Consider the following 27,721-nt stretch of genomic DNA (forward strand, 5'->3'; position numbering starts at 1 on the left):
TATTTAAAAAAAACTGACAAGTTGTTCGTCAGTCCATTAAATTACTTTGCTACCCCTTTAAGGTGTGTCATATTTTTTAAAAAATTGGACACTAACTCCGACTCAAAACACCTATATATGCATCAAACATCTAGGATTATCTTTAATCTATCACTATATCGGTTCCATTTTATATATTACTTTTTGAATTTTAAGAGTCAAATAAATTTATTGTTTATCGTAATTTTTTTTAAATATTTTGAATTATTAATTATTGTGACTCATAATATTTTTTAGATAGCTTATAAATATATAAATTTCATTTCAAAAAAATAGAAAATTTCATGTGTAAATTTTCGATCAAATTTAAATTTTTTAAACCCTCAAAATATAAAATGTATCATATAAATTGGGATAACGAAGGTATATTTCGCTAAAATAACGGAGCGCTAAAGGTAAATTCAAAAATAAGTAAAGATGAATTGAAAAATAAAAGAGCTTTAAGATATTACATTTAATCAAATAAATTAATTAGTTACAAGTGAGTAAATAGAACATTTTTTATTGAGAAAATTCATAAGTATACTTCAATTTATGCTTGAAATTTTAGAGACACACTTTTACTATATTAAAATTCTATTATCTTTTGAATTGTTTTAAAAATAATTTTCTATTTCTTTTCAGCCTACGTGACATTAGCTTGAAAAAAATATCAACACTCGTGTTGGACCCATAAAATAGTATCATATAGGTTCAAAAGGGGTAGAAAATTATTTATAAAATAAGTTTAAGAGGATACTAGGACCTTAGTATGATATAATTATGCCTTGGAGATTTCGAACATAGGTTGAACAGATACCGATATATTTTTCCATTTTTATTAGTAGTTGAAAAATCAAGGGGGTAAAATCGTCCAATTTAGTCAACAATTATTTTGGATGGACACGTGGCAAAAGATCCAGATAAACCAGAGAGATTAATAAGTTGGAAAACAAAGCGGCTGTAACAGGCCAAAATTTGGGGAGAAGTCGCCTTCTCTTTTCCTCTGACATTCCACCTCTGCAACGTTAATTAACTATATTTTAATTTATGTGACACATTTTATTCGGAGTATAATGTAAATTAATTTTTTTAAAAATGTGTACATGAATTGAGGGCAAGTCTATTTTTTGTACTTGTATTATATTATTAATCCTAATTATATCCTCACTCTGTTTTTCTTTAATCTTCAAAATTCCGTCTTTTTCTATCCTCTTCATCAAAGACTGTGATTCCAGACCCACCAATAAGATTTAGATTTTTTTAATTTTTGCTTTTAGACTTTGTATTTTTATGTCTATATAACTTTCTGAGCACCATTTCATCTTTACTGCTAATGGCTTCTTTCTAATAAGGTATGTCTCTTTCTCTTATTCTTCTACCAGTCACTTCAACTCTCTCTTGTTCTTTTTTTCTTTTTTCTTTTTTGCATTATTTTCACTAGTCAACTTGTGTTCTATTATTCACTTTCTGTTCTATTTATTTTGGATGTTTTGTTTTTGTACATACTTGATTCTTGATGTAGCAGTATGCTAAGATCTGTGAAAAAGATTCAATTTTTATGTCCATGTAAAGGTCAACTTGTTTGTGGCATAAGATGGGTGTTGTTGGATCTGCTTTGGGATTGACCTAAAAAATACTTTGTATTTGCAGGTAATTTTATTTAATTTATTGGTGGTTCTTGTTTATTTTTGTGTGTTTTTGCTGGAAGATGCCTGGAGTTGTTATGGATGAAATTCATGAAGTAGGGGAGGTTAAAGAATTGAAGGAAAATGGAAATTCTACACCATGTAAAGAGAATGAGGAGGGGGGTTTAGGTCCTCGAAATGGGGGCGAGGAGCATGTGGGTGATGGGGTGGTTGAGCCTTCCATTGAGGAACTTTATGAGAATGTGTGTGAGATGCAGAGCTCTGATCAATCTCCATCTAGGCATAGTTTTGGATCAGATGGAGATGAATCAAGGATTGACTCCGAGTTACGACATCTTGTGGGGGGAGAAATGAGGGAAGTGGAGATAATTGAGGAGGATGAGGAGGTGCAGAAGCCAGAGATTGAAGACTCTCGTAGCGATTCTGGCTCTAAGAAGGGAACTTCTGATGATGTGAAGTTGGATAATTCACCATCGTCTAGTACGAAGGATCCTTCTTCAGGGCAACCCAAGACGCCCTCTCAATTGGAGTTGGAATCAGAAACTTCAGCAAAATCAAATTCTAAGGGTAGGAGAGCTTCCCTTGATAAGAAAAATGGAAATAACACGAAGAAGGTAGTTGTGGGAGGTACCTCAAGGAGTAGGCAGAAGAGTTCGCCTGCTTCAGGATCAAAATTGAAGAATGGAACTGAGGACTCATCTGATTCAGGTTTAGACAATCCTGACCTTGGCCCCTTCCTGCTTAAGCAAGCAAGAGATTTGATAGCTTCTGGGGATAATTCCCATAAAGCTCTTGAATTGGCTCATCGAGCAGCGAAGTCATTTGAGAAATGTGCCAATGGAAAACCTAGTTTAGATGTGGTCATGTGTCTGCATGTAACTGCAGCGATATACTGTAATCTGGGCCAGTATGATGATGCCATTCCACTGATAGAGCACTCTTTAGAAATTCCGGTGGTTGAAGAAGGACAAGAACATGCCCTTGCCAAATTTGCTGGTTATATGCAATTGGGTGATACTTATGCAATGTTGGGCCAACTTGAGAACTCGATTGTTTCTTATACCACCGGTATGGAAATCCAAAGACAAGTGTTGGGAGATAGTGATCCCAGAGTTGGTGAGACTTGTCGATATCTTGCTGAGGCTCATGTTCAGGCTTTGCAGTTCGATGAAGCGGAGAAGCTTTGTCAGATGGCTCTTGACATACATAAAGAGAACGGTTCGCCACCTTCACTAGAGGAAGCTGCAGACAGGAGGCTGATGGGACTAATTTGTGAGTCAAAGGGAGACCATGAGGCTGCTCTCGAGCATCTTGTTCTGGCCAGTATGGCCATGGTAGCAAATGGGCAGGAATCTGAGGTGGCATCTGTTGATTGTAGCATTGGAGACACATATTTGTCTCTGAATAGGTATGATGAAGCCATTTTCGCTTACCAAAAGGCACTCACAGCTCTCAAGTCTAGCAAAGGAGAAAACCATCCCGCCGTTGCATCTGTTTTTGTCCGTTTGGCTGACTTGTACAACAGGACGGGAAAGCTAAGGGACTCAAAGTCATACTGTGAAAATGCCCTCAGAATATATGGGAAGCCCATACCTGGGATTGCTCCAGAGGAGATTGCTAATGGTCTTACTGATGTTTCTGCTATTTATGAGTCGATGAATGAGCTTGATCAGGCGCTCAAGTTGCTACAGAGAGCGCTGAAGATTTATAACAATGCTCCTGGGCAGCAGAACACCATAGCGGGTATCGAAGCCCAAATGGGGGTGATCTATTATATGTTAGGAAAATATTCTGAATCTTACAACTCCTTTAAAAGTGCCATTTCAAAGCTCAGAGCAAGTGGAGAGAAGAAATCAGCATTCTTCGGAGTCGCCCTTAACCAAATGGGGCTTGCTTGTGTACAGCGGTATGCAATAAATGAGGCAGTCGAGTTGTTTGAAGAATCAAAGGTCATTCTGGAGCAAGAATATGGACCTTATCACCCCGAGACGTTGGGAGTGTACAGCAACCTTGCTGGCACATATGATGCTGTTGGCAGGTATGTCAATCGCTACGTCTACTTACTTTGCAATTCCTTTAAAGAAGCACCATACATACTTTATCATTTATATGGTGTGATTTGTTATGTTCTTGAGAGCTTAAGCATTTGCTTTAATTTGTTTTATTATCTGAAATATTTTTCTGCTGTTTTACGGTTTTGCATGCTAGACTTGGTGGGGTAACTTTTCTTCTTGTGCTGTCTGCTTTCTGATGAAATCCCACCTTTAAGACATTGGTATAATTTGTGACTTGTTACTTTCATAATTGAAAAGTGAACATTTATAAGACAGCTCCCTCCACAAAAAAGTAGTAAAATTTGTCAAAGTTTTGGCCAACCAAGTGAAACAGGTTTGTTTAACTAGGAGCAAGTATCTGCTAAGAAGTCTTTATTGGCAGGCATCACAAAAGTGTATTCGTCGTTATGAATCATGATTCTGTAATGCACGTCTGTTTTTCCAACTACATGGTGATCTTGAAACGAATTGCAGGTTGGATGAGGCTATTGAAATATTGGAATACATTGTTGGGGTGAGAGAGGAAAAGCTAGGGACAGCAAATCCAGACGTTGCTGACGAAAAGAAAAGGTTGGCTGAGCTACTAAAAGAGGCTGGTAGAGTTCGAAATAGAAAAGCCAGATCACTGGAGAATCTACTCGATGCTAATCACCGTCCTAATGCTATAAATAATGATTTGATTATAGTATGATTATGAACACAATGTACATGAAAAATTCAAATATTTTGAGATATTTATCAGAGTCGAGAAAAAAAGGTATAGGTTGAAGGCTTTATTAATTGAATCTTGTTCTGGCATGAATTGTCATAATGCTGAATGTGGGCATCTTGATCACAAAGTTGTTGTATTGGTCTTGTTTTGTTTTCATATTCATTGATAAATTTATTCTGCCCAGTTGTTGCAACTCTGTAATCATTTGTATATCATTATAGAAAGAAAAGAATAATACTTTTTTATACACCATCACAATTTTTTAGCATTTTAATGAGCTGTCCTTGAGAGAAATACTATACAATTATTTGCACAGTTCAATTAGATAAGTATATCCTTGAAACTAAAGTTCTGTTTCTGATTCTCCCACCCCACCCTTTGAACATAAGCTAGAGTCGGCTAATATGAATTCTCACTGTCCATGTCGCTCCAGGCAAGTCTATCTTAGTCCAATAACATAACCATATAAAATACCGAATATATGAGTAATATCTGGTTGGCACTATACCAACCCCATGATTCAGCAATCACCAAAGTTTGGTTGGTGGAATTGGAATGTAGACAGTTATAATTACTTGTCTTTTCATTGTCACTTCTAAATTTCATAACATAGCTGTTATATACTGGAAAAAAACAAATTTCATCAGTGACGTGACATATCATACTAATTATCTCTCCCAACACCAGCACCCCTACTCCACCTTTTCGCTTATAGTTAAAAAAAAAATCATTCATTTTCCGAGGAAATATTTTCTTTCGTACCAGTCACATTTTCCTAACTGGAAAATGGGGTATGGTTATCATAATTATAAGATGTTGATGTTAGGTGAAAGAAAATAAAATTTTAGAGCTAAGGAGTCCCCATCTGTTCCAGCTAGAAATGGTATACAATGGCTCCATGTATATATAGTTGATGTTTATAAAATTGGTCCCCCATACCCTTTGCTTTTACTTCACCAAAAAAACAAATAGTAGATGGTGGTGGGTCTTTTAGATTTGTTGGGACCTTATTTTCATAGTAAAACTTTTCTCTGGATATTAACTTGTCTAGCTGTACCAAAATTCACAATCATACTTTGGATTTATTGATACTAAAAGAATTCATATGTCCTTTTCATTTCTTTTCTATGCATCCAAATGTGATATTATATTACAATTTACAAGTGAGAAATTCACAAAAATTGTCCCTTGTACTTAGGGTAAGATTCGACACAATCCCTTAAATATCTCTCTAAGCAATTTTTGGTCTTTTAAAGTTTTCCCAGAAATGAGTTTTTTTTTTTTATATCTCCGTTTTGAGTATTTAACAAACTTTGACAGATAGGTTTTAAGAAACATGACTTCGGAAGGATGTGACAGTATTTTGAGTAGGGAAAATTGTAATTTGCGGCTATAGTTTTTCAATTTTTGTTATTCGTTTGATTTGTATTGTATAATTTGATTCCGATCGTATAAATTTAGATTTTTGTAATGCATACTTTAATTATTTATATACGATTTATGAAAAATTTATAATAATTATCTTTTTTTTATATATATTGACATGCGAAATATACAAATAGAGTTCTGAAATTTTCCTAAATGTATACATACTTGCTTCATTTGTATTTTCGCTATTGAAATATACAAATCACAACCTTAATAGCAAAATGATAGTTGTATAACTCCATTATCAAAATTATAATTATAAAGTCTTATTATATCTATTATTTTTACTATTTCTAGAACCTTTTCTTTTTAGTATGCGTAACGCATAAAATTTTATGACTTATTAAGACGAATCCATGTAATTAAAACACATGTCAGTTAGCTTAGGTACTTAATGAACTTTTTTTTTAATGGACATTGTAGAATATGCCGCGATATTTTTTTATAAAAAGTTTGAAACGAAAATGTACAATAATTGAGACAAGTGATATGTGTCAATTCATTAATTTCTAGTGAGTCGTTTGATTTATTTAGGAGTTTTTTAATACTAGTTTTCTGTGGCACTGAATCTTATCACATTTATTAGTTTATTTGAAATTTTATGCGTTTCAATTCTGTATTTTTGCAATATATAAAGAGCACAACATTGTTCGATTTCAATTCTTCATTACAAAACCTTTTTTTTCCCCTACTTTACTGGATCCCTATAAAATTAAGAAGCTTTAAATGAAGAAAAACAATAAAAGATGATGAAAGTACCAAAGAAGTAAGAGGCAAATACAAATGAAATTTTAATTTTAGACTTATGCTTTATGTCAAATACATTTTTATTTAGATATTTGGAACAATCTTAATAATTAAGTTGATTATAGTTTAATTTTTTTTTTTATTTCTCCTTCTTCTGCTCCGTGCAATTAAATAGTAAGCATAATATATATATATTCGATTCTAAATTTGTTTTCAAATTTTGAGTTTGATCTTTAATTTTCATAGTGCACAAATAAACATTTTAATTATCCTACCTTTAAATAAATAAACACGCGATTTTTGAAGCCAAAGAAAATGAAATGCAAATGCTCCCATGTTTATTAGTGAGCCACTCAATGACTGTCAACTAATTAAATATTTTACACGTCCATTTTAGAATTAAAGAGATATTAAAGTGAAATTTTATTTGGAAATATAAATATAAATATATATATATAAAAGGAATTCTTTAAGGTAGAGTTGTCAGCACTTTTTAAAAAAAAAAATTTTTGTTGTGAGTCTCAAAAATTACTTCCAACTCGCACAAAATACGTGCACATTACGCGTTTTGCCAGGTAGCATGTTTATTTTATTAAAAAATTAGATGATTAAAGTACTTGTTTGTGCATTATGAAAATTGAAACTCAGAATTAAAATTTAAAATCAAATTTAGAATCTACATATATTATGTTAAAATATTAATAATAACAAAATTACAAAATCATTACCTTTTTCTTTTAAAATAATAATCAACCCCAGAAAAATAAAATGTAGTCTTGCAAATGGAAACGGGAAAAAACAGAGGGAAACTCGTAAAAGGTATAAAAGATTTTGATCTTTTCTTTTATGGATGATTATAATAGTTGGAGTTTTGGTCGGAGATGAGCGAAATCACCGGAGAATTCTGATATCACCGTCGAAGTTTTAGGTAATTAATCTCATTCCCAGTGTGAATGAACTTAATCGATGTCTATGCGTTTTTTTTTTTCAATTTGACGAAACTGGGAATTGATAATTTGTTTCCCTGAAAATTCAGTGCAGTTCATTGGTCGAGCATGGAAACTCCATCTGATAATCCTCCTAACGTTGATTCCCAAAATCCGGGTATGTTTTTCTTTGAGGCCTTATTGATTGATTTCTCCAATACTAGGGTGTACTTGAGACATCAATCTGATTGCTGTTTTTTTTCGTTTATTTGTCCTATGAATTTGTTCTTCTTCAGTTTTTGTATCAGTTAGGCTTCTTCTGCACTTTGTTATTCTGGTAATTGGGGCACAGGTTGATCCAGGATTTGAATTTCATGTGTTAAACTTTTTTATGACTTCTTTTCCCACTCAACACATTTTACTCTTAAAATTATGAATAAGTTCCGTATCGAAAATATTGGGTTCGTTGAGCATCGGTGTGGCTAGGTGATTTCTTCCCATTTGTCCTAGCTTTGTGTATAGAGTTATGTAGTACCTGTTGCTGGTGGGAGGTGACAGGTATCTTGTGGAAATAGTGGAGGTGCTAGCAAGCTAGCCCGGACACCACGATTATTAAGAATAACAAAATATTGGGTTCCGTTTAACAGTAGAATATCAGGGGAGGGGTTTGGGAGGGTAGCTGCAACTTTTGGTTTCCGAAGCAGTTACATTTTTTGTAACTTGATGTTGCATATGGTGATTATTGGTTTAACTTTGGTAGACTTTCTTTTTATGAATCCAAAACTAAATCCTTATGTTGCCAAATAGACACTGTATATAAATTATAATCTCTAATATTTTTTTGGTTACTTCAACGGTTCCTGTAGCAACTAGTGGAGTTGCTATAACTTAATTCTCCAACAGTCTGAGATTTCTGACCATCATAGGTAGACTGCTCCAGCAGTTCCTGACACTGTTGATAAAATCTGAGAGCAACAAGAGTAAACTAATGGCACTCCTAAGTTATTGAAAGGGAGAGCGACTCAGTCACTATAAGAGAGCTCCCTTAATAACCAACACAAATACACAGACTGTTATATATAAAGAAGAAGATTTTACATGTGGAAGAGACAAATATGATATACACCACTCGAAATTGAAGCTTCCTAATTCTGTGATCAATAACATACTGCCTGAAATAAACATTTCCTCCCTCCACTTGGAATCTACTTAGTTTATCGTGTATATCATCTGGGAAGGGAATAGTGAATACCCATTTATCATATATAAATGACTTATTTTTCCTTTCTCTTTCCCGGAAGAGGGAGAGACCATCTTGCTTTGGAGAAATGTTGCATCTCCAAAGATACGATGGAAATGTATCTCTCGGTGACTGCAACTAGGTAGTGTGAAGACTCCAAGGAGTTATAGTTACATGTTAATTATCTTATTATCATGTGAAGAACCTATGCCATGGGAGTAACATACAGTACTAAACTTTAGGCAATATCTGTAGAAAGGTCTAGCTTAAACTGTACGAAAAACGGAGTCTGGGGTTCCATGAAATTCTCATATCCTTGTGCTTTCTCTTTTCTGAGTATGCTTTGCATTTAGAAAAAAATCAAGTTTAGATGTAGCTTTGATATCTGTTCTACAAAAATATTTTTCATTTATCTTATGGTAGAAAAACTAAGTTGCAGAGCATCCATTTGAGTTGAATTTTGTTAAATTCACTTTTATTTTGCTGATATCTAGATATCTATTATATTCTTTGTTTCATTAACTTGAGCTTTATTGGATTATATTTTCTACACACCCATTTATCGATGTAAGGAGTTTTTCGGCAGAGAATATTTTTCACCTTTTGTTTGGAAAGGAAGAAAGACAATAGTTGCTACACAAATAAACTCCTAATATGCTCTTAAAGCTCTTGCAAGAAAAAGTTGAGTTTTTTCATCTGTGAAAGGAGATCTAATCATTGTGCTCCACCTTAGCCAATGTATTATAATTCATCTTCTAGGAATGCACTCATTTTCTCTTTGATGCTTATAATTGAATTGTATTCGGCGTATGTGTTCTTTAGATTTTTTGAGTTGAATGGATTACTTACTTAACAAATTTCCATCTGTCTTTAAAAAGTCAATTCTCCAACTATGTTTGTCATTTTGCAGCTACCATGTCACAACCAGCTGCTAAAGATCATGATGCCAATCCTGAGGCTACAAGAGAGAACTCTCCAGCTTCTGTATTTGTAAACTCAGAACCAGTTCGGGAGGAGCAAGTTGAAAATGCTGTAAAGTTTCTTTCACATCCAAGGGTTAAGGAATCTCCGGTCATGTATAGGCGTTCTTTTCTTGAGAGGAAGGGGCTTACAAAGGAGGAGATAGATGAAGCCTTTCGTCGAGTTCCGGTAGGCAACTTTCTGGTGTTTGACCTTCAATCTTGGCTTAATTTTATGCATGTAGTGATAAAATTAAGATAACATCAAAAACATGTCTAAATGACAGGATCCCGCTCCAACTGTTTCTACCACACAGCCAGTATCTGCAAATGAAGGTGATTCTAATGTTCTCCAGAAAGGACCTTTTTTGTTGTGTTTTGATATTCCTTTTTCTCAATTGAGACCATGATAATGTCTATGGTCATTAGACTTATGACATTGCTGCTTTGCTTTCTTGATGATAGATGAGAAAGTGAAATCTCCATCAACTACTCAAGCACTGTCTGCATCGCAAAATCTGCAGTTTGCATCAGCTCAACAGAGTAATACCATGAGAAAAAGGGGATATTTTTCTCATTTCCATTGGATTCATGCAGTAATGGCTGTTGGCATAATGGCTGCTTCAGGAGCTGGTACAGCTTTACTTCTCAAGGTATACTTTCTAAGAAGCTTCAAGTCTATCATGCCACTTGATACCACATTTGCTGAATTGAGCATGTATTCTGTCATTGTCTAATTGAGAATTTGATGTGATGGATCTTCAAACTGTTGAGATTTTCGAAGTACTTCTAATTGAATTTTGTAGGCAAAACGTACCTTTTCTTTGCATACATGTATACTTTTTAGTGACCCTTGATGATTTTTTGAACTTTCTTTCAAATAAATATAACATATCCATCAAAACTAAAGCTTCATGCAAATCTCAAAGTCCTTTTTGGACATGAATGCAGCTTTTTATTTATTTCTTATAATTTTAAACTATTCAATATTTGACCTAGGGCATTGGTTTAGCCATAAGAGCACAATGAGTGAGGTGTAGGTTAGGCGGACACCAGGGATTTGAATCCCTGCTGCAGTCAAACACCAGGTATTCACTTGGAAAAGGGTAGAGGGACTGACCCATTATCCATCAAATTTCAGACCATGCACCGTTGACACTCGAGGGTTTTCTGATTTTTCAAAAAACTAAATTTAAACTATCATCAGATATCAAAGATTTTCTTTGCGCAAAACCAGCGTTCTAAAAAGAGAAACTTCATTCTTTGATTGTCCTCTGCTTTTGGCTTCTCTAAGGTGCAAGTTTATGGGCTTATTCCATGAATTATTTTATGGGAATAGTTTGTTAAAACATTAAATGCTTTTCTTTCTAATCCAATTTGAGGACATCTAGATTTCTCCATTTGTCCCTTATCCTGCTATAGTTTTGGAAGATAGTGCCAATATATCAGTTCATCTCTTGTTTGGTACACTTCTATTACTTGATCAGATACATAGAATTAGGTTTTAAATCATTAAACATTCTCTTCGTTGGTTTAGTTTTTGTTTACGTTCAAAATTACTTCTGGTGGTTAAACGTTGTAGAAGCTTGATAGCTAGTGTTTTCTCATAGAAAAAAAAAAATCAAAAGCAGGACTAGCAATTCATTTAAATCTGATATTCGATTATTCAAGAGTATCTAGTGAATTTGGTTTTGCTCTGAGATATGACACTTTTGGCACGGAATTTAAACAGTGACCGCGAGTATTTGTTGAGTGTACTTTTTCTCTGATATTTGAAACACTTCGTATGGTGGATGGAGCAGTGACAATGCATGAATCTGTGATGACATATTTCACTATTTATCTGATAACTGGCCCAGTAACAAAATGCTTCTGACTCTTCCATTCCGTGATTCTATTAGATTCTAATATTCAAATTTTTGAACAATGATTTTAATTCATGGTTTGAATCGATTTTTTGAAAATTATGCTTCTAGCCTATGGTATTATATTGCTAGTATCATTATCACCCCACTAAAAATGGTTATGTGCTTTTGCCAGCATATTATTATACCCCGGTTTAAGTCTTGGATTCGCAAAGTTGTAATGGAAGAAGAAGATGAAAAAGGCACTCTAAAGGGAAGACCAAGTCTAGCAGAAGAAGCTGCTGTTGCTGCAAAAGCAGCTGCTGCTGCTGCAGTTGATGTGGCCCGCGCAAGCCAGGAGATGTTGGCCTCTAAAACTGAAGGTTTGTTAGTAAAGTTCTCTGCATTAATACTGAAACAGTTTCTCTTGCTTGTTTTTCAGTGCATTACCCCATGCTAAACTTATCCATTCATCAACATTTTGCAATGAATAACCTTCCTAGCAATTTGACCTGTTGGCCTCTACAGAGAAAAGGTACTTTGAGGAGCTAACAAACCTGTTAAACTACCAAGTACAAGAGATGAAATCAATGAGTAGCGCCTTACAAAAGCTTGAAGGTGAGTATACATTTGCTTCCAGAACATGCTTCTGCTACCACTTCGTCTCATATTTCTCCCTTTTACCTCCAGTTACTATTTGGAATTTTTTTTTGGTTATGGAATAAAGTATGTGCCTTTTGATCATTTATTGCTGCTAGAAGTAACATTCATGTACGTTAAAGGGGATGCATTTTGGAAAGGATATAATGTGTAGGCTTCTAGCTGCACTTACTGAGGTTAAAGAGAAATACAAGTGCATTTAATTGAACGATAAAAGGAGGGAGAGAAAGAGAAAGAGAAAGAGAAAGAGATAGGATATTTTGCTGGTTCCACCTTCCTTTGAGGCTTGGCTACTTTACTGAACTTATTGACTTTACAGTTTACTCTATGGCGTTTATATGAGATTAAACACTTGAGTTCCTGCTTGCACATCAGTGCATATTTTAAAGTTGTGGTAATGGTTTGTATCACTTTAGTGGTTTCTGTAAGAGTTGTGATCCTCAAGCGTTAAAGGTTAGACGTTTGAATTTGGAAACTTCTGCATTTGCTTGATCACAGTGACCATGGTCCACTAGGTCCCAATAAACTGGAAAAAAAAGGAAAGGGTTTTTGCCTGCATTTATTCATGAGTATTCTATTATCATCTTGTATTGATTCAAAATTCGCATCGGTATAACAGTTCTTAGTGTTGTGGCTTGCTCATGCTATTGTATACTTTTCTTTTCTAAATTTGTGTGGAAAATCTACTTTTTACTTTGTATTCTTCTGTTTGAAATAATATTATTGCAATAAGAAAGCTGAGAAATATTTATACTTGAATCTTTGTTTTCTAATTAAATACAATGTACAATGTATTATATGGAGGCAAGGATGTGGATGTTGGCTACTGGATCAATGCATTCAAGTCCGGAAAAGTTTCAGTTCAGATTTTGTGCTCTCACATTTATATATTTCGGATTTGATCCAAACTATAATGTTGTCATTTGTCTTGGAGTTAAAGCTATTATAAAATAAATGTCAGGTTCTTTAGAGTAGAAAATTGTCATGGGTAGTTTTCAAATTCACATTCCCCACCCTCCAACTACCTTAAAGAATAAAGAAATATAAAGGGATGTGTACCATGAATAGTGAGCAGCAGGTACCTGACTGGAATTTGTGTATTCAGGGAAAAGTAGTACTTCTGGAAGAATACCAGCCATGGAACGAGATGATAAAAGAGTCTCGATTTCCAATTCTACGGTAAGCTGTGTAGTTAAATGGACTTCCATCTTATTTTTGATTAATCTCATCGACTTTTAAAGTTCTGTTTTCTGATATTCTTTGATGGTACAGCAATCCTATTTAAATGGAGAACTGCATGTTGATGTACATCTTTTTTTGCAGGATATCAATGACCAACCACCAAATCCTTATCAGCCTGTACCAAATCCTCGTTTTGGTCCAAAGCCTAAGGTCTTTCTCCTCCAATTTTTGTTCTACCTACAGTATTGGGATTGATAGAGTTTTATTTTTCCGCAGATAATACTTAGAAATTCTTTGTCTGAACCTATATCCTTTAATTCTAAATTAATGCTGTGCGTATTTGTTTTGGGTCTGCTGGCTCCATTTTCTGAAGTCAGTGTGCAGCCTGTTTTTGGACAACATGACAAACTTTAGACACCATCCTTCCACTCGAAAACTTCCTTCTGGTAGCTCAAGCCTAAAGCATTAAATGTAATAATCCTTAACTGATGTTTTTGCTAATTATTGACTGCATTTGATGTTTATGGAGTATGTGCATCATTGTATGGATTCTTATACAACTGTCACTTTGATTTGGATAACAAAGTTATGGTTTCATCTCTTTGTGATAAGACCTTTCTATTTGATGTATTTTCCTTTGCCTTCTCTGTTGATGTGAGAGAACTTGGGTGAGGTAGGGTGGAGTCAATCTGAATCATTTGTTTGAATTTGAAATGATTTTATTATGTGATCGTGAACAGCCTTGGGAAATTGGCCAAAATCAGAACAGTTCAAGGAGTTTCTTTCAATCCCAAGGGAGTGGTGATGGCTTAAATTATGAGTATCAAGACAGTTCAACGCCTTGGTGGCAACGCAAGAGTGGCAGAATAACAGTAACCGAAGCTGAAAACGAAGAGAAGTTTGGATATACTGCTGCACCAACTGAAGTACGACCAGTTCAGCGATCATGGGTTCCTCCCCAGCCACCTCCAGTTGCAATGGCAGAAGCAGCTGCTGCCATCCGTCAACCTAAGAAGTCTTTGTTACAGAAAGAAAAGCTAACCAGTGATGAGTTAAGGGCTAGTTCCTCAGAAATGTCAGATGATGACTTGCAGAGGATTACAAAAATCTCCGAATCAGGTGGTCTCACCGAAACTAATAGGTCAGGTTTTGGGCAACAGTTGAGTGGAACACCTATTACAAATGGTGACAATGTCTTGAACAGCTGAAGTTTCTCTTGTTCTACCTATCCTAAGGTTTGCTTTTTTGGTCTTGAGGTGATTTATCACAATCTTGTAAGGTACATTTTGTCGATGAACTCGAATTTCTGATGTTTCCTTTGTGCTTCTAGGTTGAAATTTAGAATTACACTTCTTAAACTTGGCTCTTATGTGAAAAGATTACTGTCTATACCAAAAGCTTATTTGCAGAGGAGCTAAATTGTTTTTCACTAATTGTTTGAAAGCACTGATTTTCTGTTTGTGTATCTTGCTGTATCCAATAAGCTCCCAAAAAAATAAAATAATATTGTGTACGTTATTTTTTAAATTTTTTGACTTATTTCTGGAAGATAATGTTATGTTGGTGATCATTAGTGATATTGTGGATGCTATGTGGCGAATGAAAGGAAGACACGTGTATTGTCTCTATATATTAAATATAATTTAGAGTAATCATTACCTAAAAAGATGCATAATTACTAGTAATGTGTTTAAGTGAGTGATCCATTAGTCATTTGAGTGGGACATTTGCCTAATTGCATTAAATTTTCAATAAACAAGAAAAAATGTGTTTCTCAATTTTGTGTACCCAATTCGTGTCCCATCAACCCCACCCTACTGCGCGATTGAAAGTATTTTATAATCATTCATTAAAGCGTAGTTAGATATTTTAAAGTGAGATTAATTTTAGTGTAGTAATAATTTCACAATTAAACTCTTTCATTATTTGGATGGGCAAGTATCGTGTAGGAAACTTGTTCATTTTTCTAGGTTAGAAGAATTTCAATGTATAGAGATATCTTTCCGGTTCAAAAAGGAGAAAAAAATATGCATGTTTTCTTGTTTTATTTTTATATATACATTTAAAATTTAGATATTCCAAAACTCTACAAATAAGCATTTCTATAAGTTCATAAAATTTAATTATGGAAAAGTGAAATATGACAACTAATTCAAGACATAAAAAATAGTGATTAACGATGATGAACATGATAATTAACCATAAAAAAAAAGATTTGAATCAACCAAATTTATTGATTATTTTAGACTTTTAGTATGTTTTGAATAATTTCATATAATTTAAATCTGAAAAAGTGATATATGACAACTAATTCAAGACAAAAAATAGTGATTAACGATGATGAACATGATAATTAACCATAAAAAATGAAGGTTTGAATTAACCAAATTTACCGATTATTTTAGACTTTTAGTATGTTCTGAACAAACCAATATATTCCCCCTTTTGTTTTTTCTCTCATTAAAGGTTGTTGAATTATTCTCTCTTGTTTAGTGCACACATATATTAGGCAATTTAGGTTACATAATTTTATACGTATATTACTTACATCAATTAATTAGAATTAGAATATGAGCTTACCACCCAACATTCCTAAACTATTAAAACAAAAATAGACCTTTGATATTGCTATCTGAGGCCTGCATCACACCCGTATTTACCCCTCCGATCATATAATTTATCAATATGATCGAAATATTATCATTTAAATATTTTAGTTGCATACGTTAGTGCAAGAAATAGCTAAATAGGTATTTGGTATCGAACATCGTAGGAAAAGTTATCCGAGGAAATAATTTTTTTTTTATCCTCTTATAATTTAAAAATTATTTTCTTCTATTTAAATCTTAAGAGAACAAAAAATTTCATTTCTTCGAATAACTTTCCCTAGAGCGTTCAACACCAAACACCTATTTAGTTATTTCTTGCACTAACTTATTGTTTTTACTTGTATAGACCAAGAATACAATTTTGACTTTGTCTCTTCAAAATAAGAAAAAAGAGCAAAAATCTAAATGCTTATATGCTCACATAATATATTTAATTAAACAAAGGAGATCATCAAAAGAGCTTTTTTTAGTGAATAATTAAGTACGATTTAGACCTCTTTATCAAGAGAAAATCTTCACTTTAGTAAAGGTGCTTTTACACGTTGCTACTCCTATTTAGTTATATTATATTCAATAATTAGATAACATTTAAAATAAATATAAAGCTTATCACACCCCCAAGATGAAATAAAATATAATGCATTTGACTATCTAGATGGGGAATCTTCTAATAGAATGGCAAATTAATTCTTAATTAGTACCTTAGATAAACATAATTATACATAGCGTGATTGAGGAAAAACCAAAGAAATAAAGTAATAAATTAATAAAGTTTAAGAATATAATTAAATTAGCTTCGATAAATATAGCATATACAGTCCATTAGATGTGAATGATTCTCAATTCGTCGTCATGCTTCCTTGTGTCCCCTTTTAATCCTCCACCGCCGGCATCTTATGGATATTATTCCATATAATCTTACTACTATTTTATATATACGCGACGATATAATCAGAATTCATATTAAAATAAATTAAATATGTAAATAGTAAAAATATAAAAATTTAATATTTATAATTTTTCGATGAACGTGCTTTGGCTTTCTTCTACCTATATGATTGTGTAAGGCAATACTTACTAATTCTCTCTATCAATTTACAAATTTAGTGTTAGAACATAAATTGATGTCAGATCTAAAATAAAAATAATATGATATAAGTATATTATAATATTTTGTGTATAATCAATCTATTTTAATCATTAATACTTTTATTTCTTGATAGAAGTTTTAGATTTATCAATATAAAAAGGAGGCGGTGATTTTTATTATATAAACAAAGAAGATGAATTTGTTGAGGCCTTTAGACATGGTCCATTTGATCATGAACTTATAAAGTTTAATTAACCACTAATCCATGAAAAGGCAATGAATAGCTACGAATTTATTTACTTTGGGTAACATTTTTGACTTTTAAGAAAATATTTATCACGTGAAACTTAGATAAGAGACTAAAAGGGCATCTATATATTAAATTTCGAGACTATTATTACTTTACCTGAAACAAAAAAAACATGATTGTAAAAATCTAAAGTCAAAGAAAATTAATAATTTTGAGTTTTTTCTTCAATTATAACATGACTATATGGTACTATAACTTTCAAAAATTTAATCGTATTTGAGCGATACAAATTAATAATGATTAATGAATATGATACTTTCTTCGTTCAATTTAAAAGTTATATTACATTTTTCGAAAGTTAATTTACTATATTTTTAAAATTAAATTAGATTACGTTAGTTTAATATTTTAAAAATATTTTTAAAAATTATAAAAATACAATAAATTAAACTTTTTGAATATCAATATGCTAAATATTAATCAAAATTTTATTATTTAATCCTTAAAAAAAATCGTAACCACTAAAAAGACACGGAATGAATACTTTTCTTTTATCGAACTAACACTTTTACAAATTTTAATAATTTGTATTAACATATATATACTTTTCTACCGAAAGTTTTTGTGGAAGTATTTCCATTTTAAACATGTATAAAAGTTAAGAGTTCCCTTCTATTTTATAGTACTAAATTTTTAGCCAACTTCTTTTTATTTTTTGGACTATAAGAGAGGTATTTGTGCATCCTTCATGCCAGCCACATATTAATCCCAAATAACTTACATTAGCCACAACGAGACACATAGCCCCCCATCTCTCTCTCTCACAATTGCTAGAGAGTTACACTTAGGATTGCTGTCAACAATTTACAACCTTTTTGTTTATACAGAAAAGCTGAATTTCATTTCCAATTTACCTGGTAGTTGGAGTAATCAATAGGAATTGAAAATGGCCCTCAATTTGCTTTCTCCTGCTGAAATTAAGTCAATCTCTTTCTTGGACAATTCAAAGTCCAGCTACAATCTTAGCCATCTTAAGTTTACAGGTTCTTTATTTCTAAACCCCATGTAGAGAGTTTCTTGATTTGGATAACTTTCTTGAAAGTTTTTATCTTTTGTGTTGTTTTCTTCAATTTTGAGTTGTGGGGTGGTTAAAGATTATCTTTTTCCCCTTTTTTTTTGCTGCAAGAATCGTTTTTTAAACTTCTAGTATGATTTTGACTGATTTGGGGTTGAAGGGTGTTGTGATTTTTCTTGATTTAGGTGGACTGTCTATCAGAAGAAAGGAGTGCAGTGGGGCATTTGCTAAGAGAGTTCAGTGTTCAGCACAGCCGCCGCCACCTCCTGCCTGGCCTGGAAGGGCTGTTGCTGAGCCAGGAAGGCAGAGTTGGGATGGTCCAAAGCCTATCTCAATTGTTGGGTCGACTGGCTCTATAGGAACTCAGGTTGGTAAATTTTGGAATGGGCTAAAAGACTTACTGAAATTGTGTTTTCAGTCTTGATTGGCTCTGGCTTGAAGTTGGGATAAAGTACTAGTAGAAATTTTTATAGCTTTAGGTGTTAGTTACTTGCAGTTACAGTGTCAACTAAAATTTCAACTGTTTCCTCTAAAAGAGGATGACGAGATTCAAATTTACCTAGATTCCATTCTGCATCTTTTCTATCTGTTCTTTATTATTAGTGGTGTGCTGCTTTCGCTACTGTGCCAATTATGCCAGTTGTCTTTTGCTTCTTTTTTTTTCTTTCTTTTTCTTTTTGTATTGTTTGCGTGAATGAAATTCGAGTTAGTATAGGTTGCTTGGTATTTGAGAGAATCAAAATTTTGTTTTGATTCTCTACTTTTTTTATACTAGTATACAGGAAGTCCTTCCAATAAATCAATGCAAATTATTACTTTTACAACAAAAAAAAAAAGGCGGTTGTCTTTTGCTTAAGTACTTCGTTGCTTCAATTCAAAGTTTGTTTCTGCAGACACTGGATATAGTCGCTGAGAATCCGGACAAGTTTAGAGTTGTTGCACTTGCTGCTGGTTCAAATGTGACTCTTCTTGCTGATCAGGTTAGTATTTGTTTACTACATGTAAGTGGAAAGGAACATGAAATGTCAAGTCTGAATAGAATAGACATCCAACCTCTCAGCTTGCTTTGTTATCTGTATCTCTGCATTAAAATCTTGAGGCATTATATGGTCTGCTGTCAATAACACGACTGGTGTTGTTTAAAGATATGATAATTATTCAATTATAAAATGGTTCCTCCTATACCACCCACTGATTTCCTGCCCTTCCCATGCTACAAGCCTAGACGTGTCATGTTTGCAGTACTTTAATTGACACATCGCATTAACCATGTTGAAACACAAATAGCAGGGCCCGATTATTACCATGTTTTTTCCTAATTTGGTTTTGGATGATCCACTCAAGAGAATGGTGAAAATCACTCAAGCTCGTTTTATATCATATGCTATTTACATTTTGTATCCGCAATTCGCACGAGTGTGGTGGAAATATTGGTTCCTCAACATGGATACCCCGACTAGATCAAGCTTCTGTTGTCAGACTCTCTTATCTGTCAAGGTGTAGTTTGGTCTTTGGCTCTGATGATAAACTTCATTATCTCCGAGTAGGTCAAAACATTCAGGCCAAAATTAGTTGCTGTAAGAAATGAATCATTGGTTGAAGAACTCAAAGATGCTCTTGCTGATATGGAAGACAAGCCTGAGATTATACCTGGGGAGCAGGGTGTGATTGAGGTTTGTCCAACTGTCCCTAACTTTTTTCCTTAGCGAGTTGAAGTTCATTTTACTTGTTGGTAATTACTTTTTGACCTTTGAAAGAAATATGTTAATTATTGTTGTCTTTGATGTATTTCAGGTTGCCCGCCATCCTGATGCTGTCACTGTAGTTACAGGAATAGTTGGCTGCGCAGGTTTGAAGGTGAGGTTGAGGTTTTAGTCTATCTGAATCATTGCGAAATTATGGTGACACTTCTTCCAAGATATCCTTATAAATATCCATTTTAAAAAGCTAAGTGGGAGTGAAGAGTGCTGAGAGGGCGAAAAGTGATTTATTTTCCTTTTTTGTGGGGTGGGGGTGGGTGGGAAGGAGGACTGAATGGTTGTCCTTTGGAGGGAGCTGTAGAAAAGCCACACCCGCTTAAGTTATTACCAGATATCAACTAGAAGGTTTCTCCAAGTCGCTTAAAGGCTTTATAATGGCAGTGCTGGAAAGACTTCGGATTTTACCCCACAATGAAGCAAAAAGGCCTTCTATCTGTCCATGTTAGGAGATAATAATACATTCAGCTAACTCTTGATTCTTTTGGAGATATAAATGCACACAACTCCAATCACCTAGAAACAAAAATACTTCTTCAACAGCTAAAAGTAGCATTGTGTGCTAGTTTAAGTTGTTACTGAAAAAAAATGTTGGTCATTGCTCCTTGCTGTGCTCTTTGATAAAGCATCTTTGTTTTTCTTTCTTGGCTAATATATAACTGATGAATCTTCCAAGAAAAAATGTGTATCACTTAGAAGATGTTCTCAAATTTGTTAGTCTTGGTTTGCTTCACTAGCCTACAGTGGCTGCCATCGAAGCAGGAAAAGACATTGCTTTGGCCAATAAAGAGACTTTAATTGCTGGTGGTCCATTTGTCCTTCCTCTTGCACACAAGCATAAAGTGAAGATTCTTCCTGCAGATTCAGAACATTCAGCTATATTCCAGGTACAGTTCTATGAGACTGAGATTGTCTTAAGATCTTTCTGCAGAACTTACAAGTATGATCATTTGTACATGTACATCATGCACCTCCTATTAGCCTTCTGTTCTGCATTGATGAATGTCCAATGTAAATTTCCACCCCTGGTTCTTTAAGGCTAAGAGAGAAATATTTTATTTTATTTTTGGTTTCAGTGCATACAAGGCTTGCCAGAGGGTGCCCTTAGGCGCATTATATTAACTGCATCTGGAGGGGCTTTCAGGTGTAAAATCTTGAACATTGATTGAATACTATAATTCGTTCTATATCTTAGTTTTAATCCTCATATTGCAGCATTCATTTCAATCTGCAACCCCAAAGAATTTGAATTCATTCTGTTGTCCTCCTTTCTTTAATTGAATCAGTTACTCGGAATGTTTTGCCTACTTCTTTTTATCTTAAGTGACAATTATCAGAAAATGTTGTTTTCTTATGTCCCTTATTTTGTATTTATCCACCAAATGATCACCACATGTACCCTAAAAATATTCAAAAGCTTTATATATAACCAATTTATTCTGTCTTTCTTTTAATCATATGTACATCTTGTTAACCTTAAAATTGATTTTACTGACTCTGATAGGGACTGGCCAGTTGAGAAGTTGAAAGAAGTTAAAGTAGCTGATGCTTTGAAGCATCCCAATTGGAACATGGGAAAAAAGATTACTGTTGATTCTGCCACCTTATTCAATAAGGTATCTCAATTGTTATTTTAAGACCATTGCTCCAAATTGTTGCTTCATATATTTCAAGCTTTTATTCCATATGTGAACCATGGGAGTATGTTATGAATTATTTGTCTTAGCCTGGGTTTGAAGGTCTTTCTTGTTTTCAGGGTCTTGAAGTTATCGAAGCTCACTACCTTTTCGGAGCTGAGTATGACAACATTGAAATTGTCATCCATCCCCAATCCATCATACATTCGATGGTGGAAACACAGGTAAAATCTTGTATTTTCCCTCCCTTCAGCTATGAGATTATGTCAATTATGTAATCATAGATTAATATGCTGGTGACTCCATGCTCATAAATTGACAGCTTAGGAATTCTTTTTCCTTCTGAAATTTGTAGGATTCATCAGTATTGGCACAGCTAGGGTGGCCTGATATGCGTTTGCCCATCCTTTATACTTTATCCTGGCCTGACAGAGTTTACTGTTCGGAGATTACTTGGCCTCGGCTTGATCTTTGCAAGTAAATAACATCTTTCTTTGTGAATGTATTTTATTTTGCTTATTGCGCTAAGCTCATTCGTGATCTATATTTGCTTACAACTTTGTTTATTTACTTCCAAACAAGAAACAAGCTTTAGCTTTTCCTTTCCAGTTAGTATAAATAACTCTGAGCGATGATATAGGCTCGGATCATTGACATTTAAAGCTCCTGATAATGTAAAATACCCATCCATGGATCTTGCTTACTCTGCTGGGCGCGCCGGAGGGACCATGACTGGAGTTCTAAGTGCAGCAAATGAGAAGGCAGTGGAATTATTTATTAGTGAGAGGTATGTAGTATGTATTCTTACATTCAACTTCTGTACTGGAGCATGTATATATTTCAAATATTTGTTTTGCTAATAATTTAAGATTCAGTATGGCACCTGCTGCTGGTAGTTATAGTGACATCATCTTTTGTTGGGGTTGTCAATTAATTCGTCAAGGGATGCGAGGTCATTGCATCTCTAATAGTTAAGCCGCATGTACTAAATTCTTGATATTTATCTGCAGTCCTTCCAAATAAATGATCGTTTTTAAATCTACCAATAGCTTAGGTTGCCTTTGGTGTCCCATAGTGTTGAAGCTAAGTAATCTTGTTTGACTATAGAATATTAAACACTTAGGTTTCCCTTGTACTTGCTGCATAGATCTATTCTTTCTCATTGGACGTAAATTCAGAGTTATCGATAAATATCAAAATGTAGCCTATTCTTCTCATTTTCCTGTTACTGTCTGACTGGCAGAATATATATGTTTAAGATGTATGTGAGTGGCAGAATATGCTCTGCTACTATTAGATCTTAGCATCATCATGTCTTGATTTTCTTACAAATGACCCACCGGGTGATCATTTAACTGATGCATTGTCCTTGTATCAGAATTAGCTACTTGGATATTTTCAAGATTGTGGAGTTAACATGCGCGAAGCACCGGGAAGAGTTGGTGTCTTCTCCATCGCTGGAGGAAATTATACATTACGATTTGTGGGCTCGAGACTACGCAGCCAGTTTGGAACCATCATCTGGTTTGAGTCCAGCTCTTGTATGATTTGTTTCTTCGGTTAGCACCCAACATGTTTACCCAGTAAAAGGAAATTGTTAAAAGGGTGGGGGAATATGCAAATATGTATGTGTAATATGATTAGGTTACATGTACTACATCATCACCCTTTTTGAGTAAATTCATTCCTTTTTTGATATCTTATATATATTTCTTCCCCTTCCACTTAAGCTATACATATAAAACTCATTTATTAATTTAATTTTTTTTTGTTTAAAATATCAATTCCTGGATTCCCTTAGTTAGATGGACCCTTGCGACAATACACTCAAATTGTTTACCACAGTACAAAAAAAAATAGTTTTCGCTCTCACCAATCAACAGGTTCCGCATTCACAATGAGAAGCTCAATTCTATTTACTTTACAGATGATCTGACCTGGGCTTACTATATTAATAAAGAACTTTAGAATAGTAATTATAACTCTCAAACTAGTACAATACAATGAAAATATTGAAACTGCGAGTAACTAATGGATAGAGATAAGAATGGGATGAGAAGTTTAGACTTTAGATAGACAAACAGTTTCTTCACCAAGATGCATAATCCTCCAAAACGACATATGACAACCATTTAAACTATACTTAACCTGGATCCCAAGAAAACTAGTATTGAGCTATCTAATTTTCGTGGGTTAGCCTCACGCCCAATTAACTCGGTGGTGAAGGGTTCGAAAATTTATCTTAAGGGTTCAATTTCGTGCGACAATAGTTTCCTAACTGAGATGGGCTCATTTGGGATCAAAATCTCAGCCCAGTAAAAAACTCATTTTTTTAATCGAAATTTTATTACTTAAATAAATCTCGTAGTGTTTACAAAAATTTCCTGAAATATGAGTCATCCGTAAACATCCCAATATCACTAGTTCTTGAACACAATGTCGCATGTGTATTTCATGTTAAATAGTATATAAATACTTTAATTCAAAGAATTTGAATTAAATTTTAGCCTCATATATATACAACTTTTTTATAGACAATTAAATTATAGAAATCTAAAAAGAGAGAAAATACACACATACACAAACAAAAAATAATAATAATAAAAAATCAAGATAAATTATCTTCGATAATGGGAAAATTCATTTTGTTGGTAAGTTATAACTTTTCTTTAAAAAATTGTATTATTTTTATTAGTTTTACTGATAAAAAATCTTTCATTTTTATAAATAAGAAATTTAACATTATCATTTTATCTTCTTTTTTTTTTGGTAAGTGAACAAGAAATGCTAATTAATCCTCCGTCATAACAAGTAAAAATAATCTAAAATAATTATTAATAGTGATATTAGGGTGTGTTCTGTAGGAAGATAAATATTTTTTAAAAAATAAGTGAGTTTTTTACTTTGTGTTTAGTACATAACAATATACCATATTATTTTAAAATTATTTATATATAATCTAGACAAATACTACAAAATGTGAGAATCGATATAAGTGTGGGAGGTGGAGAGGATGGGAATAACAAGGGTGTTGTGGACGTGGGTTGAAAATGAGATGGTGATCATGGAGGTTGAGGTGCATTTGAGTTAAAAATATAAACAAATTTAAAGTTAAATTCAAACTTCAAATTTAATGCTATTTTTTTTAATGTGATTGATTTTCGTAGTAATTTTTTGTATTATATAGCTAATCGATAAACTTTTTATGTTTTTATTATATATAGATCATCACTCATGCAATAATTCATAGTATAGAGTTAGCCAGTGTATTTTCACTACTAAAAGCGAATTACTCATTTTTTTCTTAAATAAAAAAATGTAGATTGAGATCACTCATGACACAATGCCGGGTTAATTGATAATAAACCAAATAATTTTTTTATTTACTTGTTCAAACTTTAAACACTAATAACAATTCTTCTTTGACTATTCCAACAACCTAAAAATTTCTCACACAGACGAAATCCAGAATTCTAAAAATGAAAAATTAAAAATAATATACCAATTAAAGATTATAATTTTAAAAAAACCCTTTTTTTTTTGAATAATAAAACAAAGAAACACAGCCAACTCTCATTAATTTAAATCACGTAGAAAAGAAACCACACACAACAGCGCAGCCAATTTCTACAACACCACACATACAAAAGTATTCCCTCTTACGTGTGGACTTTAGATCATATTACGTATAAACCAAGTAAAGAACTGTTCAAGTGTGTACACATACATCACTCTCTCTTCGTTTCATATTATTTGTAAAAAAAAATAATTAAAAATATATTTTATTAAATTAGTTTTACTATAATATTTTAAAATAACAACTATGAATACTAATATAATCATTTGATAATATAAAATAAAATATTTAATTTTGATATAGACGAAATACCTACATTATAACGTTGACACCTCAAAAAGTCAAAAGTCAATAATTCCAATTTTCCACCGATTGTTTGGTATATACGATGTAAAGCTCAACAACTTATTGTACACCTTGCCTCACCTAATCATTATCCCTTTTCCCATTTGATTTTCCGTTTCGTATTAGTAGCCTTTATAATCTCAAACCGACGCCCGCACTTTCCACCTTTTATACCAAACTAACAAACAAACGCTCTCTCTCTCTCTCTAGATTTTTGTGTTTGGGAATCAGTGAGTTTGTTGGAGAAATGCAGGCGAGGTGGGAGTCATCACAGTCTCCGAGTTTCAATAGTTACTCTAATAAGAATTTGGCTGAAATTGCTGATAGAGTAGTACAAGAGTTCAGGGCTGAAAATGGAACAGATGAGGAGTTTTTTATTGATGATGATGGAGGTTTGAGTTGTTTTGAGAGTGGAGGAACATTGGATGAGAAGGAGGAGGAACAAGGAAATGAAGATGAAGATGAATTTGAGTTTTCATTTGTAAAACAGTCTGAAATTTCACCTGTTGCGGCTGATGAGATTTTTTATAATGGACAGATCCGTCCGATATATCCGCTTTTCAATAGGGATTTGTTGTCGGATTTCATGAATGGTAGATCTAAATCGAATTCGACGTCGGAGGAGATTTCTTCTGCTCGACCGAAATCGATTAGGCTTCCGTTACGGAAGCTTTTCATGGAAGAAGAGCGAGAAGGTAACTTTTCGTGCTCATCATCGGAAGCTGATGATCTGGAAGGGATTCCTGAGGGAACGTACTGCACGTGGACGCCTAAACCGGAGGAAAAATCTGCCGGAAGTTGTAAGAAGAGCAGTTCCACAGGCTCCTCAAAACGGTGGAAGTTTCGTGACCTTCTTTACCGGAGCAATAGCGAAGGTAAGGATACTTTCGTCTTTTTGACTCATTCGTGCAGAAAGAAGGAAAACAAAGCAGAGAAGACAACGATTGATAATGCAGCAAAGGTTACCGCAAAATCAAAGGGAATTCCGGTGGCTGATGGTTGTCCGGCGATGCATTACGTGAAAAACGGAGGCGGCGAGAAAAGGAAAACCTACTTACCGTACAGGCAAGATCTAGTCGGGTTTTTTGCTACGAGTCGGAATGTAATGCCATTGTGATGTGAATACGTGATTAATTAATTAAGCTCCTTATTAATTATGATTACGTAGTTGATTTGCTGGTTTTGGAGTGATTTAGATTGATTAAATTAGAAAGTAAATGATGATTAGATCATGAATCGATTGTCTGTAAATATCTGGATAAGTTTTATCGTTATCCTAGTTGATGAATTATGAATGAAATTTTCGTACCGGTATTATTTCTTAATTCCATTTAATAATAATCTTGAGACTCAAAGAAGCTCTGATTTTTATTTTCGACTCAAATTTATAATTTTAAGATCAAAAGCGAGGATTCTTACATTCAAATAACTCTTTTTTTTTTGTCAGTATTCGTGTTCTACTCTTTCGAAAAATCAATGCAGTTTCTCGAAGGGATTGAATTGTCTAACCTTTCAGATAATTCCCTCATTGCCAAGCAAAACATAAATTAATAATCAGTGTAGGGCATATGAATTCATGATCGTGAGAGCAAGAAAGAAGGAAAAACTACGTGTGTTACTAATATTTATGCAAGTTGTTGTGGACCTTAAAATTATGGCATATATAGGTTAGACATTTTATGTGGTGATAAATCGTGTTTAAGTAACTCTATCACGTGGAAAAGACTTCCATCCAATCTTATATCAAATGTTCAATCAATTATTGCTATTCTATAATGCAGAATTCATATTCGTATTAGTTAAAATAGTATGCTTATATATATACACATGAAGTCTTATATATATACACATGAAGTCTTAGATTCAAGTCTGATCTGTTTGGACCTTACGACATATAAGCATCCACGTGAACGTATCCCATGCTGATGTACTTGGATTACCACAATCTATGGAGCTTGTATA

The 27,721-nt window shown here is 33.6% G+C and overlaps 4 protein-coding genes across 7 annotated transcripts; all 4 read left to right on the top strand.

Annotated features, from left to right (window-relative positions):
- The first annotated feature begins 981 nt into the window (after positions 1-981).
- Positions 982-4,691, top strand: LOC104646605 (protein KINESIN LIGHT CHAIN-RELATED 3). Of its 2 annotated transcripts, XM_010320608.4 has the most exons (3): positions 982-1,373; positions 1,672-3,705; positions 4,196-4,691. In XM_010320608.4, the coding sequence occupies exons 2-3, from the start codon at positions 1,730-1,732 to the stop codon at positions 4,410-4,412; spliced, it is 2,193 nt and encodes a 730-aa protein (XP_010318910.1). In that variant the 5' UTR covers positions 982-1,373; positions 1,672-1,729; the 3' UTR covers positions 4,413-4,691. The 2 variants fall into 2 exon arrangements, with proteins under 2 accessions (XP_010318910.1, XP_010318909.1); XM_010320607.4 differs by lacking the exon at positions 982-1,373 and having other exon boundaries at positions 1,382-3,705.
- Positions 4,692-7,317: 2,626 nt separating this feature from the next.
- Positions 7,318-14,838, top strand: LOC101246234 (peroxisomal membrane protein PEX14). 3 transcript variants are annotated; one of them, XM_026030086.2, is made up of 11 exons: positions 7,356-7,536; positions 7,645-7,712; positions 9,685-9,923; positions 10,021-10,069; positions 10,199-10,386; positions 11,774-11,960; positions 12,106-12,195; positions 13,343-13,416; positions 13,561-13,629; positions 13,793-13,890; positions 14,160-14,838. In XM_026030086.2, exons 2-10 carry the CDS (start codon positions 7,664-7,666, stop codon positions 13,886-13,888), a joined length of 1,041 nt encoding a protein of 346 aa, XP_025885871.1. In that variant the 5' UTR covers positions 7,356-7,536; positions 7,645-7,663; the 3' UTR covers positions 13,889-13,890; positions 14,160-14,838. The 3 variants fall into 3 exon arrangements, with proteins under 3 accessions (XP_004236106.1, XP_010318908.1, XP_025885871.1); XM_004236058.5 differs by lacking the exon at positions 13,793-13,890 and having other exon boundaries at positions 7,318-7,536; XM_010320606.4 differs by lacking the exon at positions 13,793-13,890 and having other exon boundaries at positions 7,324-7,536; positions 7,650-7,712.
- Positions 14,839-18,169: 3,331 nt separating this feature from the next.
- Positions 18,170-23,535, top strand: DXR (1-deoxy-D-xylulose-5-phosphate reductoisomerase). The gene is made up of 12 exons (NM_001247624.2): positions 18,170-18,411; positions 18,629-18,810; positions 19,337-19,423; positions 19,991-20,116; positions 20,238-20,300; positions 20,938-21,087; positions 21,277-21,344; positions 21,705-21,816; positions 21,957-22,061; positions 22,193-22,314; positions 22,478-22,624; positions 23,216-23,535. Exons 1-12 carry the CDS (start codon positions 18,315-18,317, stop codon positions 23,382-23,384), a joined length of 1,428 nt encoding a protein of 475 aa, NP_001234553.2. The 5' UTR covers positions 18,170-18,314; the 3' UTR covers positions 23,385-23,535.
- Positions 23,536-25,830: 2,295 nt separating this feature from the next.
- On the top strand, positions 25,831-27,084 carry LOC101245934 (uncharacterized). The gene has a single exon (XM_004236057.5). The coding sequence runs from the start codon at positions 26,007-26,009 to the stop codon at positions 26,874-26,876; it is 870 nt and encodes a 289-aa protein (XP_004236105.1). The 5' UTR covers positions 25,831-26,006; the 3' UTR covers positions 26,877-27,084.
- Positions 27,085-27,721: the final 637 nt, after the last annotated feature.

This window comes from Solanum lycopersicum, chromosome 3, assembly GCF_036512215.1.
Source record: "Solanum lycopersicum chromosome 3, SLM_r2.1".
NCBI classification, from domain to species: Eukaryota; Viridiplantae; Streptophyta; class Magnoliopsida; order Solanales; family Solanaceae; genus Solanum; species Solanum lycopersicum.

Coding starts and splice junctions, on each gene's coding strand:
- LOC104646605 (XM_010320608.4), top strand. CDS start 1,730: ATGCCTGGAGTTGTTATGGATGAAATTCATGAAGTAGGGGAGGTTAAA. Junction 3,706..4,195: donor ACATATGATGCTGTTGGCAG/GTATGTCAATCG, acceptor AACGAATTGCAG/GTTGGATGAGGCTATTGAAA.
- DXR (NM_001247624.2), top strand. CDS start 18,315: ATGGCCCTCAATTTGCTTTCTCCTGCTGAAATTAAGTCAATCTCTTTC. Junction 21,345..21,704: donor GCATCTGGAGGGGCTTTCAG/GTGTAAAATCTT, acceptor TGACTCTGATAG/GGACTGGCCAGTTGAGAAGT. Junction 22,062..22,192: donor ATTCGATGGTGGAAACACAG/GTAAAATCTTGT, acceptor TGAAATTTGTAG/GATTCATCAGTATTGGCACA.
- LOC101245934 (XM_004236057.5), top strand. CDS start 26,007: ATGCAGGCGAGGTGGGAGTCATCACAGTCTCCGAGTTTCAATAGTTAC.
- LOC101246234 (XM_004236058.5), top strand. CDS start 7,664: ATGGAAACTCCATCTGATAATCCTCCTAACGTTGATTCCCAAAATCCG. Junction 7,713..9,684: donor CGTTGATTCCCAAAATCCGG/GTATGTTTTTCT, acceptor GTCATTTTGCAG/CTACCATGTCACAACCAGCT. Junction 12,196..13,342: donor CGCCTTACAAAAGCTTGAAG/GTGAGTATACAT, acceptor TTGTGTATTCAG/GGAAAAGTAGTACTTCTGGA.